This window comes from Felis catus, chromosome E1, assembly GCF_018350175.1.
Source record: "Felis catus isolate Fca126 chromosome E1, F.catus_Fca126_mat1.0, whole genome shotgun sequence".
Classification (NCBI taxonomy): Eukaryota; Metazoa; Chordata; class Mammalia; order Carnivora; family Felidae; genus Felis; species Felis catus.
In genome coordinates this window covers 23,146,042-23,164,484 of record NC_058381.1, presented here as the reverse complement: position 1 = coordinate 23,164,484, position 18,443 = coordinate 23,146,042, and the positions used below count along the sequence as shown (strand labels likewise).

The 18,443-nt window shown below is 46.6% G+C and overlaps 2 protein-coding genes across 6 annotated transcripts in view; one reads left to right on the top strand and one right to left on the bottom strand.

Annotated features, from left to right (window-relative positions):
• Positions 1 to 3,101, bottom strand: part of TAF15 (TATA-box binding protein associated factor 15) — a 28,634-nt gene extending 25,533 nt beyond the window's left edge. For 2 of the 3 annotated variants that reach the window (XM_023244806.2, XM_023244808.2), the window contains exon 1: positions 2,960 to 3,101. In XM_023244806.2, the coding sequence (XP_023100574.1) occupies positions 2,960 to 2,966 (7 nt within the window). In that variant the 5' untranslated portion in view covers positions 2,967 to 3,101. The remainder of the gene's footprint in view (positions 1 to 2,959) is intronic. The other variant, XM_023244807.2, reaches the window with a different exon arrangement.
• Positions 3,102 to 15,694: 12,593 nt separating this feature from the next.
• MMP28 (matrix metallopeptidase 28) overlaps positions 15,695 to 18,443 on the top strand; it is a 26,343-nt gene continuing 23,594 nt past the window's right edge. The window contains exon 1 of one of the 3 annotated variants that reach the window (XM_023243585.2): positions 15,695 to 16,165. In XM_023243585.2, coding sequence (XP_023099353.1) covers positions 16,055 to 16,165 — 111 coding nt within the window. In that variant the 5' untranslated portion in view covers positions 15,695 to 16,054. The remainder of the gene's footprint in view (positions 16,166 to 18,443) is intronic. The other 2 variants (XM_023243583.2, XM_023243582.2) reach the window with 2 other exon arrangements.

Sequence of the window (18,443 nt, the reverse complement as noted above, 5' to 3'; positions counted from 1 at the left end):
TAAGCATATTTGCTTTCAGATTACCTGTAGGGGTTCTAATTCCATTTGTCACAAACCATCATTTTGGTGAACTGTTTCAAGTTCTACAATTTTTTACTGTGAATTCATCTTTTGCAAGGCTTATTTTTTATAGAAGATTCCTGTGACCTATGCTGTGAAGTTTCCACCAAAAAAAAGCTTTTCGTTTGTTTCTACGAGGACCCCCAAAGTTATTACCAGCCCAGAACCAATTTTTGTTAATTTCTTGGCTTAAGTTTTCCTGGAGTCCCATACCTAGCTTAAACGTACACCCAAATTGTATGAAGCAGTTCCCAGGTTACAAGCTATCAGGACAGACTTTTTTTCATTCAGGGCCCAAACTCTGCTATCCGTTATGCTGATAAAAAGTTTTTTTCTAGTTAATCCTTTCACTGAAGTCTTTCAAACATATACGTTATATGTAAGGTCTCAGTTCCCATTACTTGGCTCTAATAGTCTCAAGGCTCCATCTCCTACCCTTAGTCACTTGGGTAATAAAACCCAAGTCTCTAAATGATGAGACCTACACCCTCCTCCTCTTCAGGGCAACCATCAAGTTAGCCATATTCGGCTTCTACTTCATTTCTGGCAGCTAGGTCTTGCCCTTTCTTTTTTTGTAAATTCTTGCATCTTTAAGTGTTTGTAGATAGAGGATTTTCAATTTATTTTGGTCTGCCATATACCAAAATAAGTACACTAACTTTGTAATTTTTGTATAAGTGATATTAGATTCGATTCTAACTTGAAGATGTCAGATAATTCACACTTGTAAACAATATCCGAATGTCTGAGAGTCAGACTTACAGTATTTACAATTTTGACTTATTTATTAACTATGTAAGCACTTTTATTTAATTTATAGGTCTGTCCTGTCAGGCACCTGGAGTGGTTGAGTTTGAAATGTTTAAAGGATTTAACTAAACTTAAAACAATTAGCTGGTTAGGGGGAATTTACTGTTAAATTTATTAACTGAAACGTTCACCAAAAAACAAGTCAAAAGCATTATTCTCATTTTTATACAAAGTCAAAAGTATTTTTGTACATGTTTTACAAAATGTATAAACAGCATAGAACACTAAGTAGAACTTAAAGATTCTAGCTTTAATGGACTTAAAAACAATTATTATAAAGTTTTCACATGTGAAAGCCAATCTTGTATTTAAAAAAACTTAAATTACACAGTGACAAATGTCTAGTGTCTTGGTACTTTGAAGATCAGTACTAATGGATAAACTAGCTCACACACTAATATGACACACTTAAATCCTGGATTTTACAGATGGTAAGTAACCTCTAAAATTTAATTTTCCACAAAAGCTACCCAGTCCTATAAAAATGTCATTGTTTTATACCAATAAAAATGTTAAAAATCAAGACACACCATTAGTTTTTAATGTTCATTGAAATGGTAAATTTCCCCATGAGGGTAGGAGAATCTTTTTATTTATTTTTTAATCATACATGGGTTACACATCTCCTAGGGGTATACTTCTACATACTTCTGTGGAGCTTTACCAGATTTCATCCCAAATTCTGCACCTGGTAAAAGACGTACTTACTTTGCAGTAAGAAATTCTTGTTTGAGCAAGGATTAAATAGAAATTGAAAGAGGCAAGAATCCTGTGCAGTTAACAGCCTCTTCCATCAGATAGGCGCCCCTTTCCACAAAAGCTCAATATTCAGGCTTAATGTCAATGTCAATCTAAGGAATGTTTCTTATCCTGTCCAACCATTCTTGCAAATTTGGTCTCCTCTCCACCTACTCGCTTTTTGTCACACGTTTCCATCCTTTTGCAAAACTGTGTTACTGGGGGATTTCGTGTATGTTTTAAGGCTCTCCCTTAGACAATCAATGTAAAAGACTGCGCCAGCAGTCACTTTCATCCCAATCAGATGGCTTCAAAGAAATGTTCTGCTTTTCCATGTGAAACGTGAGCTCTCCTGATGGTTTCTAGCAAGTGGATGGCTGGGTCTTTGCAGCCTGTAAGGTACCCTAACAGAGGACCTTGTGTGGTGAGCCAAGACTGCTACATCTAGAGAACATTCGTGTTCCAGACTTTATAGCAGGATCTCAACGGACTATCCCGAAGAGATCAGTGCCTTTTTCTTTCTCTTCCACACAACGATGGGGGCGGGGAGGGAGGGGGGCGGGGTGCTCTATCAATTTAAATGCTTCGTGTAAGACTGCCTTTCCTCTGGTCTGCATGTGTTAAGGTAAATGCCACATGTACCTACAGGAGTCTATCCAGAATAGAAAAGGCTCACTTTCAGGCTCTTGCAGGAGATAAACAACTGGAGAAGGGAGAAGAACGACAGCAGGGTGAGGAGGAAGCTGAATTATATGCAAACACCCCCGTTCGAATCCGGGTGGTTACGGTAGAGGGAATGACGAGAAGGAGGATTTCGTGCAAGGCAACGTCCTTTGAAAGGGCTCCCAGAGCGTCAAGAACCCCACCTGATGAATGGGTGAGTCAGGAAGGCCCAGCTCCACTTCACAGATGGGGAAACTGAGGTACGAGGCGGCGAGACGACTGGCCCGAGGCCTCGCTGAAAGATCTGAGGCGGAGCGGAGAACCAGAAGCACCGATTCTCTCAGGCGGATGCTCTAATCACGGGCTCCCCCCGCCCCTGTGATGGCGTAGACGGCCTCCGCCCCCCCAACTCACACACCCTCCCCGGGAGGGGCACGTCTCCTCAGCTTCCAAGGACAGGGTCAAAAAAGAGGGGCCCGAAGCGCTCCCGCCGTGATTTGCAGACGGAGAGCGTTGGGAGCGTGCGTCCCTTCAGTCCAACATGGCGGCGGCCGCGGCCACCCCCCCACCCCAAGCCTCCCTCAGGGCCGGAGGCTCTCCCTCGGGGCCCTCCGGTGGGCGGGAAGACGTCCCAACCCCGCCAGGCCCCTTCTCGCCGCTGCCGCTGCTCGCTGAAGGAGTCACCTACCCGACATGACTAACGGCCGCAGCGCGGAGCCCCCAGAGCCCGCCGAGAACAAGGAATACGAGAGCCAGGCGGCGCGGCGGCCGGAGCTGTACTGAGGGCGGCGCGGCGGGCTGAGCCTGACTGCGGGGCCTCGGCAGCCAATCAGAGGGCAGTGGGCGGTACCACAGCGCCAGGGCGCGAGGGGTGGTTCTGTACGAGTACCAGCCTCCTAGCCCTGAGGACTTCACAATGCCTCTCCGTCCTCCCCTCCGCGAACGGTACCATTATTGAGAGGGAATTGAGAAGAGAAAGTACCAATGCCGCGAATAGCATGGGGGAGGAAGTTGGACCTTGTCTCTCCCTCCCACCTATAGTGCCGTTTCTCACTTTGAATGCACCCGACAGAATTCGAGGTTAGGAAGCGAAAGAGGGGAGACTTTATAAACACAGACTATTTGGTTAGAGAAAGCCTTTCTTCCCCTAAGATTTCGAATGGTATGCCCTAGTTCGCTCCTCTTTGGTTGCAGGCAGCTGGAGCCACCTCGGGGCGTTCTGTGTCGCCGAGCTCGGGGACGGAAAGTCGTGAGCGCCTCCAGGTCTAACTACCTTGTCAAGTAAAACACGGACTACAAGGCTGATACTGGAACAAACGTGTGCATTAAAACGAAAGCACACACACAACTGGTCCTGAGAATGTGGCGGGGTGGGAGGTAGATAGAGCCTTACTATTCGGGGCTGTTATAATTGGCTAACTCTATCAGGCACCTTACATCATCTCATTTAATTCTCACAACACACTGATGAAATAGTATCCTGACGTTACAGACGTGATTATTCACTTGCCCTAGGTCGCACAACTAGTAAATGGCCAACGTGGAATTCGAATCCTAGTAACCAGACACCAATGCCTGTGGGTTTAACCATTACGCTGTACTGCCTAGTAGGGATTTGAGTTTTAGAGTATTAAATGAGGTGAAAGAACATTTTCCCTGCAGGCTACGCAACATCTGAGTCAAGCCGTAGATGATGAGAAGTGGGGTAAAGTGCCTTACACTAGTTGTAAAACAAGTAATTCCATACGTTTGGAGTTTACCTTCCAGGGATGAATGAGGATGATAGGTGAGGCCAGAAAAGTAGAGGGCTAAATAGCTGATACCTTGTAAAATATGGTATGTTAGGGTTTGTGCTTTATCTTGAAGGCAGTGGGGAGCCAGAGGATTTTAAAGGAAGGTCCCAGTTGCATCTTCAGGCTGCAGTATGAAGAACGTATACAGGTGAATGTTTATAGCAGCGCTATTGACAATAGCCAACGTATGGAAAGAGCCCAAATGTCCATTGACCTATGAATGGATAAAGAAGATGTGGGGGGTGTGTACACACACACACATACACACACACACACACAATGGAATGTTATTCAGCAATCAAAAAGAATGAAATCTTGCCATTTGCAACTACATGGATGGAACTGGTAGGTATTATGCTAAGTGAAATTAGCCAGTCAGAGAAAGAACAATACCATATGACCTCACTTATATGAGGAATTTAAGATACTAAACAGATGAACATAAGGGAAGGGAAGCAAAAATAATATAAAAACAGGGAGGGGGACAAAACATAAGAGACAAATATAGAGAACAGAGGGTTGCTGGAGGGTTGTGGCGGGGCGGGGGGGGTTGCTAAATGGGTAAGGGGCATTAGGGAATCCACTCCTGAAATCAGTTGTACTATATGCTAACTAACCTGGATGTAAATTAAACAATAAATTAATTAATTTTAAAAAAGAATGTATGGAGGTGAGAGGTGCCTAAAAGCAGGGAGACCAATTAGGTGACCAATGCAATAATTCTGGTGAGAAATCACAGTGGCCTAGACTTAGGTTGTAGTTGTGGAGATGAAGGTAAGTTAAGAGATCCCAGAGATACTTACTTACATGATAGACAGGACAAGATCTAGTGACCAACTTAGGAGGGAGCAGCTAAGGGAGAGTAAAAATCTGGGCATGAATTCTGAGTTTTCCACTTGGACAAGTGGTCAGATGGTGGTATCATTCACTGTGATAGGGAACAGGAAGAGGAGCCAGTTGGGGGTGGAAATAGAGGGGTAAGTTCAGAATAACACCTCAGACCAGAAAAGAAAAAGACATGAGGTCATCTCTCTTAATTATACTAGCAGTAATTGTACACTCCACTTTTGATATAGAGGGTCACAGAGCTCTCTCGATTGCGCCAAACAAGCAGGGTTAAAGGAATAAAAAGTCCTTCATGACTAAAAATGATTCAGTCATTCAGCATATACGATGAGGAAGGCAACCCAGAGGAGGAGATGATGGGCATGTGCAATAGCAGGAGAGAATTGGGTGAGAAATGGGGGAAACTTCTAGATTGTTCTTCCACTTTTTAAAATTTTACTTGCAGTTGGGTGTTCTTTTTTTTTAAGATGGAAATTCAAAAAGTGTTGCTCATCACTGACCCTTTAAGTTTGTATCTCCATCCATTCATTCATGCATGCATTCATTCTTCTTCACTCAGCTGCCACTCCTGAGGTCTACTAGATGTCAAGCCCTACAGGTTGGGAAATAGGAAGCACAATGGCCACTGCCCCCCAGGAACTGCAGTCTCATAAAGAGGAACAGTACAAATCTTTAATTCCAATAACTACTGCACGTGCTAGAATTGGACAATGCAGAGTGTCCTCTGAAAAGAGAGTAATGGCCCAGCCCACATGAAGGGCAGATGGGGTATTAAGGAAGGCTTCCTGGAGGAGATGCCTCCTAAACTGAGCCTTGAAGAAAGAACAGGAATTAGACAAGGGATGTGTATCAGGAATAGCATGCTGTGGGCGGAAAGGACTGTATTTGCAAAGACTATGAGAAAGCAAAATTCTGGGAATTGCAAATGGTTCTGTCTGTCTGGTCTGTGGAGTTGCACGGGTAGAGATTGGTGATAAATGATAAATGGGTGAAAGAAGTAGATAGAAGCCACATCTTGAAGAGTCTTATGTGCTTTGCAGAAGAGCTTGGATATTAAATTAAAAACAATGATGGGGGGCACCTGGGTGGTTCAGTCAGTTAAGCATCTGACTCTTGGTGTAGGCTCAGGTTATGATCTCAAGGTACATGAGATCAAGCCCCATGTGGGGCTCTGCACTGACAATGCAGAGCCTGCTTGGGATTCTCTCTCCCTCTCTCTCTCTCTCTCCAACTAAATAAATAAACTTTATTATTTTTTTTAACGTTTATTTATTTTTGGGACAGAGAGAGACAGAGCATGAACGGGGGAGGGGCAGAGAGAGAGGGAGACACAGAATCGGAAACAGGCTCCAGGCTCTGAGCCATCAGCCCAGAACCTGTTGCGGGGCTCGAACTCCCGGACCGCGAGATCGTGACCTGGCTGAAGTCGGACGCTTAACCGACTGCGCCACCCAGGCGCCCCGATAAATAAACTTAAAAAAAAAAAAAAACTATAGGGAAGGAGAGCCTGGCTGGCTCAGTCGGTGGAGCATGAAATTCTTGATCCCGGGGTGGTGTTCGAGTCCCACATTGGGCAGAGAGATTACTTAAAAATATAGAGTCCTTCACAAAACAGAAGAGACTCATAAATATGGAGCACAAACTGAGGGTTACTGGAGGGGTTGTGAAAGGGAGGATGGGCTAAATGGGTAAGGGGCACTAAGGAATCTACTCCTAAAATCATTGTCGCACTATATGCTAACTAATTTGGATGTCAATTTTAAAAAATAAAAAATAAAATTTTTTTAATGTTTATTTATTTTTGAGAAAGAGAGCTCACGAGCATGAGTGGGGGAGGGGCAGAAACAGAAGGAGACACAGAATCTGAAGCAGGCTCCAGGTTCTGAGCTGTCAGCACAGAGCCTGACCTGAGGCTCGAACTCACCAACCACAAGATCATGACCTGAGTGGAAGTTGTATGCTTAACTGACTGAGCCACCCAGGCGCCCCTAAATAAAAAATAAAATTAAAAAAATAGAGAGAGAGTCCTTCAAGGGGTTGGTTTCAGTTCAGGTCACGATCTCGCAGTTTCATGGGTTCAAGTACAACCTTGGGCTCTGTACTGATGGTGCTGAGCCATGGGAATTCTCTCTTTCTCCTTCTCTCTCTACCCCTCCCCCATTTGCATTGTCTCTGTCTCTCTCAAAATAATAAACTTCTATAAAAAAGTAGAACCCCTTAAAATAAAATAAAATCCTTTAAACAAACAAACAATAGGACACTTCTGAGGGATCTAATCAAAGGAGTGACATTTAGTTTTTTATATTCATTATTTCTTTTAACATTCTGGACATCCCTGTGAAATAGGTCTTGCTGTTATCCACATTTTGTCGATGAGAACACTGGAGCTCAGGGAGGTGAAACTCTACCAAGTTCACACAGAAAATTAGGGACAGAAGCAGAGCTCATATCCAGGCCTTTGGACTAAGCGCAAGGTTCTTTTTACAGTGTCCCTGGTGTCTCAAACGTGAAACCGAGAACTCCTTCCAAGTCTGTATTTCTCTGGAGCTTCTTTCCAAGGGCGCTTCTCTACCACAAACTGACTCACAGATTGAGTTCTGTGCCCCCCGTCTTCCAGGCTTTTGCCTGGGGATGATTGTCTGTAACCACCTTCGACCTTCACGCAGTCATTTTTCAAGCTACAGGATCTTGCTCCCTCTGTATCCACTATCCTGGACTCACTCTGCATAGTCATAGAAGACAGCAGATACATTGCACACACCAGCTTTAGCAGAATGTACCAGGGAAGGTCTTAGTACTGGGCCTGTTTGCCCCTGATGCATTCCTCAGATCCTCACTTGGAGAGCTAACCCCTCTAAGCTACATTCCGGTTTCAGAGAGTCCCTCAGGCAGTAGCTTCCAGCTAGAATCAGCCCCTGGGCATCCTGGTGGGAAATCAGATAGTAGAAAAAAGGGAAGAGCCAGGGTTATGTCTACCCCTCCTTCTCTGCTACAGGGGTGTCTTGGGCAGCAACTGTCTTCTCGAGAGATCATTTCTTTATAATAATAATATTATTATTAGAGAGAGAGAGAGAGAGAGAGAGAGAGAGTCGAGGAGAGGGGCAGAGAGAAAGGAAGAGAGAAAATCTTAAGCAGCCTCCACACCCAGTGAGGAAACCGACACGGGGCTCCAACCCACGAGCCTGGGCCAAAATCAAGAGTCGGACATTCAACCAACTGAGTCACCCAGGTGCCCCCAGAGATCATTTCTATTCATGGCCTTGGCTCCTGGGATCCTGTAGCCCCAATCCTCCCTTCATCCCTCTGTCCTATAGCTGGTAGAATCTTAGTGATGTTGATTAATTTTGGAGTTGCCTCCACCCCTCTTTGGCTTTCCAACCTTCCACCACCTGTGTAAGGTCTTGTAGGCCCCTGTAGACTGTGAACTTTCCTAGAGTGAGAAGGGAAGCCAGGAGAGGGAGCCACTTAGCAGAGCCACCATAGGACAGTCTGACCTGTTTTACTGTGGTTGCTCCGGCTGCTGTCATGAGAGTGGACCGTAGGGGGCAAGAGAGAAAGCAGTAAGACTACTGCTCCCACCAGAGAAAAAAAACAATGATCTTTTGTCTCTTTTGAAACCCTATGGAACTCTCAGTTGCACCACATTATCCCAGGCTTGCCTACCTGATAACAGGCTGATTTGTTCTCTAGCTGGGTTGCCTGGTTCCCCTCTGAACTCCACAGTGCCCCACACAGTGCCTGAAACAGCAGGCACTAAAAAAAAAAAAAAAAAAAAAAAAAAATTTAAGAGAAGGAAGACAACCTTGTGTTTAATGAACGAATAAATAAATGGGGTGGGGGGATGGCATGACTTGTCTTTCTGACTTGTCTGTAAGTTCTTCAAGCTCAAAGACCTTCTCTAGAACTTGGGCACAGAGTAAGTGTTCGTGAGTGTTGTTCAGAGACGGACAGCCTGTTGTGTGCCAGGTGTCACAGGCAGTAAGTAGTCCTAACCATCATCACCACCTTCGCACCGCTATCCCAGGAGGTGTCACTGGAATCCTGCTCTTCCAGCCTTCCTAGAGAGCAAGCATCCCATGAAGATTATCCCAAGGCTCTGCAAGGCAAGGGTTGATTTCTTGTAAATGACCAGCTACCCCATCCTCTGGACAGTGGCAGGCACTTCCTGTTTGGGGTGGAAAGGAACCAGACACTTTCCTGTTAGCAGGTCTTTTAAGCAAAGCAACAGATGCTGAGCAGGTCCTGGCCAGCCTTTCAGGCCAGATGCCTGGTGGTTAGACAGCCTTTATGTGGAAGGGAAGTGGGGCACAATGCCAGATTGGCTAGGCTTTTATTGTGCTCCTTGTAAGTCCCCTGGGTCCTGGTGTGAGTAAAAAACAAACCAGAAGAGGCTGCCGCCCTGCAAATCATGATGAGGGTTAGGAAAGACGGGCCTGCTCTGAGCCAGAGAGCTGTGGCTGGCAAGGAGGTGCTTGTGTGATTGTTCCGGGGCAGGCTTGTGTATGTCATCTGGATGTGAGTGTACCCCAGGGTGAACCTGTGTGGAGTATATACATGCATGTATGCTGGTGTCTGTGCACCCAGAATCCAGCACTTGACGGGATTATAAGTTATTGTCTAGCTTGCTCCCTATAGCAAATCAGGATAACAGAAAAGTTAGGACTTATTGTTGTCCCATTTTATTTTTTTAATTTTTTAAACATTTCGTACAGTCTATTTACTTTGAGAGAGACAGAGTGGAGAGGGTCAGAGAGAGAGAAAGAGAGAGAGAGAGAGAGAGAGAGAGAGAGAGAGAATCCCAAGAAGGCTCCGCACTGTCAGCACAGAGCCCCAGTGCGGGACTTGAACCGTGAGATCATAACCTGAGCCAAAACCTAGAGTCAGATGCTTAACCGACTGAGCCACCAAGGGGCCCCATTGTTGTCCCATTTTAAAATAGCAGAAACTCAGAGAGGTTATTTGACTTGCAAGGGATAACAGAGTATGAAAAAGTCAAGATTCAAACCCAGTTTTGTCTCACTCCATATCTCTTGCTTTTTCCAGTCCTCTGGAGCATGTGTGTGTGTGTGTGTGTGTGTGTGTGTGTGTGTGTGTGTGTACTGGGAGGTAGATAGACAGGTACACTTGTGAGTGTGACCCAGACTCATGAGACCACATCCACATGTTAGAGAGGAAATTTCTCTTCCAGAGGGAGAAGTGGTTGCTAGGACTTCAGGGCTTCTAAAATTGAATCACAGCTAAGAATGCACAGAGGTTATGGTCAATAATGAATCCAAATTATCACAGCTAACATCCTCACAACTCTGGGGCATGCCTCCTCTTCAGGTCTCCCAAGCTGATCCCATGTCCTCATTCTTCTTCTTGTTCCTATCATTGTGATTTGGGGAGGTTGGTCGTTCTGTTAGTGTCTTTCTCCAGAGCCCAGAATTCCTTTTGATAAAATCTACTTTGTGCTCTGCACACTTCCTGGGAAGGAGGAAGGAGCACAGACAAAGCTAATTGTTCCTCATATTATGAAGAGAGAAACTGAGGCCTTGTCCACATCCATATATCCATATATCCTGCCTGATTCAAGGGGTCCTGGTCAGGAAGACGACTCATTGGCCAGCTGTTGCCTTCTGTCAGAGAAGAAGGAATGGCCCAGGCAGCTGCCAGCCGCTCCCCGGAGCATGCAACAGACCCGAGCTCTGGCATGAGTTTCAGAGAAGTCTGTCCACTCTGGGAGAGTCAGGAAGCACTTTGGACCTGAAGTGAGCCCCAGTGCAGAGAGAGAGGGAGAGGAAGCAGCTCTCTTTGAAGAGGAGGAAAGGAGAGGACTGCCAGCCTAGCTGGGTCAGGAACTTGCTCAACCACAATGGAGAGGCAGGGAAGGAGAGACACAGGCCTTTGGAAAACCTAGTCCTATCTTCCCCTTGAACATCGGTATCTAGTATTTAGTGATTCAGTAGGCCTGGAGTAGAGCTCAGGAATCTGAATTTTTTTATACTTTTTTTGAAGTTTATTTATTTTTGAGAGAGACAGAGCGTGAGTGGGGGAGGAGCAGAGAGAGAGGGTGACTCAGAATCTGAAGCAGGCTCCAGTCCCTGAGCTGTCAGCACAGAGCCCAGTGTGGGGCTTGAACTCACAAACCGCGAGATCATGACCTGAGCTGAAGTCGGCGCTTAACTGACTGAGCCTCCCAAGCACCCCAGGAATCTGAATTTTTAACAAGTTTCTCCATGCAGGTGATCCACTGATCCTTTGACTTGAAATGAGACAGCATAGTGTTTAAGAGCTATCTGAGTTTGAACCCTGGCTCCATTACCAGATTCATGACCTTGGACAAATTATATAAACTTTTTTTTTTTTTTTTTTGGAGAGAGAGGGAGAGAGAGAGCACTAACAGGGAAGGGTTAGAGGTAGAGAGAAAGAGAGAGAGAGAGAGAGAGAGAGAGAGAGAGAGAGAATCTTAAGCAGATTCCACACTGAGCCTGACACAGGGCTTGATCTCACAATCATGAGATCATGACCTAAGCCGAAATCAAGAGTCGGACACTTAACTGACTGAGCCACTCAGGCACCCCTAGTTTTCTCATCTTTAAAATAAGGATGCTTGTAGGGTGGCTCAATCGGTTGAGTGTCCAACTGTGGCTCAGGTCATGATCTCACAGTTCACGGGTTCGAGCCCCACTTTGGGCTCTGTGCGGACAGTTCGGAGCCTGGAGCCCACTTCAGATCCTGTGTCTCCCTCTCTCTGCCCCTCCCCCGCTCACGTTCTCTCTCTCTCTCTCTCTCTCTCTCTCTCTCTCTCTCTCTTTCTCCCCCCACCCCCACTCTCTCTCTTTCAAAAACAAATAAACATTTAAAAAAAAATTTAATCAGGATGCTTATAATAGTAGCTTTCTCCCAAGGAAGCTGCAAAGATTCAGTGACATGATTTACATAAAGCACATAGCACATACAGGGCACATGTTAATTTCTCAACAAGTATCAACCACTATTATTTGTTCCAACTCTTCATTCCCATCCCCACCCCCACTCCCACCGAAGGAGAAAATGAAGGTATTAGATTCACATAGGGACTTGTCATCACAGTATTGTTTTGCATGTGGCTGATCCATAACTATTCTCCCCCAGAAGAGTATCCCCGTCACTCTTCTGATGCCCTTGCTGTGGACTGAGCTTCTTCCAATAAACTACCCTCCCTTTCCCATTTTCCTTTCTTCCTCAGTGTCCCTCTACATAGCAGGCCACCCTCCTCCACCCCATCAAAGTGATTTGGCTCAGGATGTGTCCTGGAAAGTAAAAACATACGGCAGGTAAGTTGTGGAGCTGCGTAGGCCCCTGGATTCCTGAAGAAGATCAGAGAATCTGGTGCTCTGGGGCTTAGGAGTAAGCTTTGGAGGCAGAAGGGAACTGAAATTCCTGCTTACCCAGGCTCTAACTATGGAAACATGCTGTCTTTCTGGGAAATGGAGACATTCTGTCCCAAGATATGGTTGAAGCCCAGAATAAGTGGGCAAACAAGGCTCTGTTGTGCATAAATTCTTGCAGGCACTTTCAAGTCTGGATGGCATCTCCAAGTGACCACAAACAGGCAGACTGGGGACAAGTGAGGATGGGATGAAATAATCTAGCCAAGAATACAAGAGGAAAGTGGAGGAAGTCAACGTTCAAACAAAGCAGTGGTGCTAGTTTTCAAGGTCCAGGGACGATGGCTAGCCTGAGATGCAGAGAAAGGCCAGAGGGCCAGCTCTCTGAGTGGCTGAATCCTCCCAGTCACTCAGCCCTCCAGGGAAGCATTGCTTCCTACCCTTCCCTCCCCTCCCCTCCCAGTGCAGCTGAAATGGAGACCCTCTGGGATGTACTGGAGGGAGGGATGGAGAAATTCTGCCTGGAGAAAGAACTGGAAAACCTGGGATAGACTCCAACTTGGCCCACAATGTCCTTACCAACTGGTGTTCCTCAGAGCTCACTGCTCCAAAACAGAGTAGTATCTGGCCTTTCAAAATCCACTCATTGATGGGAAGAAAGTGGAATCCCCATCCACTGTTGGTGGGAATGCAAATTGGTGCAGCCACGCAGGCAAACAGTATTGAGGTTCCTCAAAAAGTTGAAAATTGGGGCACCTGGCTGGCTCAGTCAGTAGAGCATGAGACTCTTGATCTCGGGACTGTGAGTTTGAGCCCCACATTGGGTGTAGAGATTACTTAAAAATAAAATATTTTGGGGGTGCCTAGGTGGCTCAGTTGGTTAAGTGGCCGACTTCGGCTCAGGTCATGATCTCATGGTTTGTGGGTTCAAGCCCCGTGTCGGGCTCTGTGCTGACAGCTCAGAGCCTGGGGCCTGCTTTGGATTCTATGTCTCCCTCTCTCTCTGCCCCTCCCCTGCTCATGTGCTCTCTCTCTCTCTCTCAAAAATAAACATTTAAAATGTTTTTAAATAATATCTTTTTAAAAAATACTTTTAAAAAGTTAAAAATAGAACTATCCTATGATCCAGCAATCACACTACTAGGTATTTACCCAAAGAATACAAAAATACAATTCAAAGGGATACATGCACCCCAATGTTTATAGAAGCATTATCCACAATAGCCAAATTATGGAAACAGCCCAGTGTCCGTTAATTGATAAACAACCACCTCTTCTTTAGAGGTGGTTATATGCAATGGAATATTACTCAGCCATAAAAAAGAATGAAGTCTTGCCATTTGCAATGACATGGATGGAGCTAGAGAGTACTGAGTGAAATAAGTCAGAAAAAGACAAATACCGTATGAGTTCACTCATATGTGGAATTTAAGAGACAAAATGAATGAGCAAAGGGGAAAAGAGAGAGAGAGGCAAACCAAGAAGTAGACTTTTAACTATAGAGAACAAACTGATGGTTACCAGAGAGGAGGTAGGTGGGAGGATGGGTGAAATAGGTGAGACAATTAAGGAGTGCACTTGTGATGAGCACTGGGTATTGTATGTGTTAAACCACTAAATTGTACACCTGAAACTAATATTACACTGTATGTTAACTAACTGGAATTTAAATAAAAACTGAAAAATAATCCACCTATTGGTCAAGGGCACTATATACCACATCATACCTGCAACCTTCAGACAACACACACACATACACACACACTCTGGGGTTACCGGATAAAGTAGGGGCCACCAAGTTAAACTTGAATTTCAGATCCTGGTGAATGTTTTAGTATAAGATGTCCCAAACATTGCACTGGCACATACTTATCCTAAAAAAGATTACTTGTCGTTAACCCGATACTCAAATTTAACAGGACATCCTGTATTTTTATTTGCTAAATCTAGCAACCCTACCCTACTCGCCTTCAGAATCTCCATCCTGTAAGCTCACCACGGGACTCTGCTTAAACCTGTAGGCTGTGTCACAGTTGTCCTGATCTGAGAGCCTTCCTTCCAAGCTGCCCCGCTAGACTGAAAACTCTCTGAGGGGAAGGCCCAGGCCTTGACGACCACCTCTGGGCCTCCGTTACAGGCAAGGACGCTCCTTATGAATGTACACAACGGCATCAGTGGAGAAGGGGCACCTACAGGATAAAACATACGTTATAACTCTATGCCCGAATGGAGGCCCTGGCGGAGGGTTGGCAAAGGTCGCCTTTTATTCACTGGCCTGCGCAAAGGTGCGCCTGTTTCTAATTGGCTCGCCTGAGAGGACTGCCCCCTTTTCATTGGTTGGGTGGGGAAGTGGCCGTGGCCTGTTCCAATTTTTTAGCTCACGGAACCTCTCTCTCTAAGTCCACTGAAAGAGGTGCCTTTTTAAAATTTTAAAACTCTGATGGAGAGTGCCACCTTTTTTTGAAGTAACACAAAAACCTTCTGTGTACTACTAAGGCTTTAAGTCTTAGGATAAGAAGTCATTACATTTGCTTAGCACTGTAGACATTCCAAATTACACATATCAACTCCTGGAATCGCTACAACAGTCCCCTTGGTGGTGGGTAACATTGGGCCATTTGCATTTCACAGATTAGCAAATTGAGACTAGAAGAGCAGCAACCTGCTCGCTGTTACTCAGGCAGATAATAAAGACAGTTTATTTGTGTTTAGTGCGAGTTTAGCGAAGGCTCTCCACAAATCGCTTTGCTCCACCTTCAATACAGACTATGTGAAATATAAAGAGCAAAGCACTTTACTCTTGTTTTTTAAAATCTTCATGCGACTCTGGGAACTAAACATCACTTTGCTCTCATTTTATTGATGAGGAAACTGGCACTCGAAAGTAGTTAAATCCTTTGCCAAAAGTCACAAAGCTGCACTCTGCTATTTATTTATCGGGTACTGCACGATGTCAGGCAGTGCTCAGTTACTTACAGATCTTATTCGCTCATTAAATGCTCCCTACAACCACATGACATTGGTATTCTCATTATCGCCATTTACTGATGAGAAAAATATGTTCAGAGAGGGTGAGTGACTTGCCCATGACCACGCAGACAGCAAGTTAGTTGAGGCAGGATTCACACGACTAGCAAAGAATCAGATCTGGAACTCAAACCCAATTATTCTGATCCCAGCCCAGGGCTCCTTCTCTCCTAGCCCAGAATCTCGCTCCCTGCCAGCCTGACTGAAATAATCAGTGACCCTCTGGTAGGCCAGGACACCACCGCCCCGCCCCCGCTTGATCGAAGTCTCAGGGTAGCTACAGTCTCCAGAAGACCCCTCTTCCCCCGCCCTCCCCGGAGAGTTCGGATCAACTGGAGGTGGCTGGAGAGAGAACGGGTGGGCAGGGCGGCGGCGGGCACCGGGCCAGGCTCTGCAGCCGGAGGAAGAGGCTCCGGGACTGCGGCGCGTTCCAGCGGCGGAGCGGAGTGGGTGGGGCTGGAGTGCCCGGCCCCCGCCCCTCCTCCCTCCCTTCCTCCCTTGCCTTCCAGGTCCCCCGCCGGCGACCCGCCGGCAGGCACTGCCTGGTCTGCACCACTTGGGGCCGGATCCCCGCGAAGCGGCCAGAGGGGCGGCCCGGCGCACCGAGCCGGGGCCCCAGCGCACCCCTAGGCCCTCCCTCCTCCGGGCAGGGGCGGCGCAGAGCTGGAGCATCCGCGGGGTCCCGGGCACCACTGACCGCCTCGGGCAGCCGCGCGATCAGCGGCTCCCCACGTGCCCGCGCCCCGTGGCGGGGGCGGCGGCGAGATGGCGGCGCGTGTCGGCCTCCTGCTGCGCGCCCTGCCGCTGCTGCTGTGGGGCGGCCTGGACGCCCAGCTCGCCGAGCGCGGAGGCCAGGAGCTGCGCAGGGAAGCGGAGGTAAAGGATGTGTGCAGAGCGGAAAGGGAGCCGCGGGCTAGAGAACCCCCAGAACTTTGCAGTCAGGTCACCCAGCCGTCCTATCGGAGCCGGCAATCTGCACTACCCTCCCGGTGTCCGCGCTCTACACACTTGCACACAAAGAGTCTGGGGAACATTCTCCCCCGTGCCAGGGCTGGGACCACCCAGGCACGCGGATCTGCATTGATTTTCCCGGACGGGGGAAGGAGGGAGCGACAAGATGGGACAGGCGGGCAACAACAGAGAGAGAAGTGGCCTCTGCACCCTAGTTTGACACGGACCTACTGCCCCTCACCGCCTAGGCTGGGGAGACTTGGCCATTCATTCATCCGATGCCCCGAGCCTTCCCCGAGCCCCCCAGATTGGTGAGGTGGAGAGAGTACCGCCGACTGGCCAGGGACACAGGAGACAACACTGGCTTCCTGAGCTGGTGCTGCCACTGAGCTAGCGGCTTGTCAGCGCCCAAGCTCGGGACTAGTTTCATAACCTGTAAAATGGGTAAGAATATTATATATAGTCTCAAGGATTGCTTCTAAGGAGCTTTGGAACAGTGCTTCAGGACCGAATTTGACGAAGAGGGCAGAGAGTTGGAGGTGAACCTTAAACACTTCCCATTTCACTTTCCTCCTTTTGGAATTCAGCTGCTTGCTGTAGATTGCACAAGGGGAACTTTTGAAGGCAGGGGTGGGGCTCCACTTGGGGTATCTATTTTCCAGATAAAGGTGATTGTAATAATACATCAGTATCCATCTCTGTCTGTATTCGCAAGATTAGAACTGGGGTCTCCACTATTTTAAGAAGGTCTAATTTTTTTTTTTTTTTTTTTTTTTGAGAGAGAGAGAACGTGCCTAACACAAGCGAGGGAGGGGGAGGGGGAGGGGCAGAAGGAGAGAGAGAGATCTCAAGCAGGGTCCACTCGGGGCTTGATCTCATGAACCCAAGATCATGACCTGAACCAAAACCAAGAGTCCATCGCTTAACGGACTGAGCCACCCAGGCACCCCAAGGAGAAGTTCTAAGTTCTTGAGCCCAGTGCTCTGCCCTGAGACTCTTGCTCCCTAAGAGCTTCTTTCCTGTTCTGAAACTGCCAGCCAAGAAATTCTCAGTACCTCCCATTCCTCTTCCTAAGAAAAGGCATGCTGAATCTAGTAAACCTACAGAATGAAGAGGCCCCCATTGAATGGCTCTTCATCCCATCAGCCAGCTCCCATCACTATTCTGGAATATTTGGAAATTACCTTATTTCAACAAGGGGGTCCTGTGTCAAACTCCTTCACCTGCTCCCCTTCCAAGCACTGGTCTCTTGTTCTGTGCTCTCTGCTTTTGCATGTTTGGGAATCACTGTGTTTCACTGAATTTTGAAACTTACAACATCAAGTGCACAGTTCTCATGGCCCCCGGAGAAGGCTTCTGTCTACCAAGCCAAGTCCTATTAAGAGTCCCGCCCCACCTCCCCCAAAGTCTGGGTCCCAGACAATCCTTGGCAGGAGAACAGAGACAATATCTCTGCCGCCCATGCCTGTGGTGGCCCCAGATGGAGAGAATTTTATCTTGGGGTGTGCTTGGGAAGCATAATACTAAGCAGATTGGGTCTCTTGCAGTCTATTTAACATAAATTGGGGGAAGGGGATTTTTACCTCGGAGAACAAGAAATATTTTAAATGTATAAAAAATCCTGGAAAAGTGTAATGGGTGTGTATGCATCTTTATATGCCTAGGCATGTACATATGTATGTATATATAATGCAGATTGGGGGGTGTGAGTGTGTCTGTATGAGCTTCTGTATATGGTCAATTGCATCAGCTTCAGTGTCAGACAGACCTGTGTGCAAACCATAAGTGAATCATTTAATCTCTATGAAGTTTTCTTCTCTGTACAGAGGAGGTTAATAATAAATGCCTATTTCGTAAGACTGCTATGCGGCTTCGTTGAGATAATGTATATAAAATGCTCCACACAATGCCCAGTCCATAGAAAGCAGTCTATAAAAGGAAGTTGCTTTCAATATTGTTGCTGTTATTATTTATCTTTATCATTATTTTAGAGAACAGATTAAAGTCCTGGCTTGGTGACTTAGCTCTCCTAGAACAATAACACAGGGCAAAATATGTGAGGCAACTATTTTCAGCATCGGACAAGAGGCAGCACAGGGCTATAATTCCTAAGAGATGGTGTTGCAGTTACTATGGCTACATTATAAATGACCCCAGAACTTAGTAAAGTCAAACAAACATTTATTATGTTCATAGATACTGT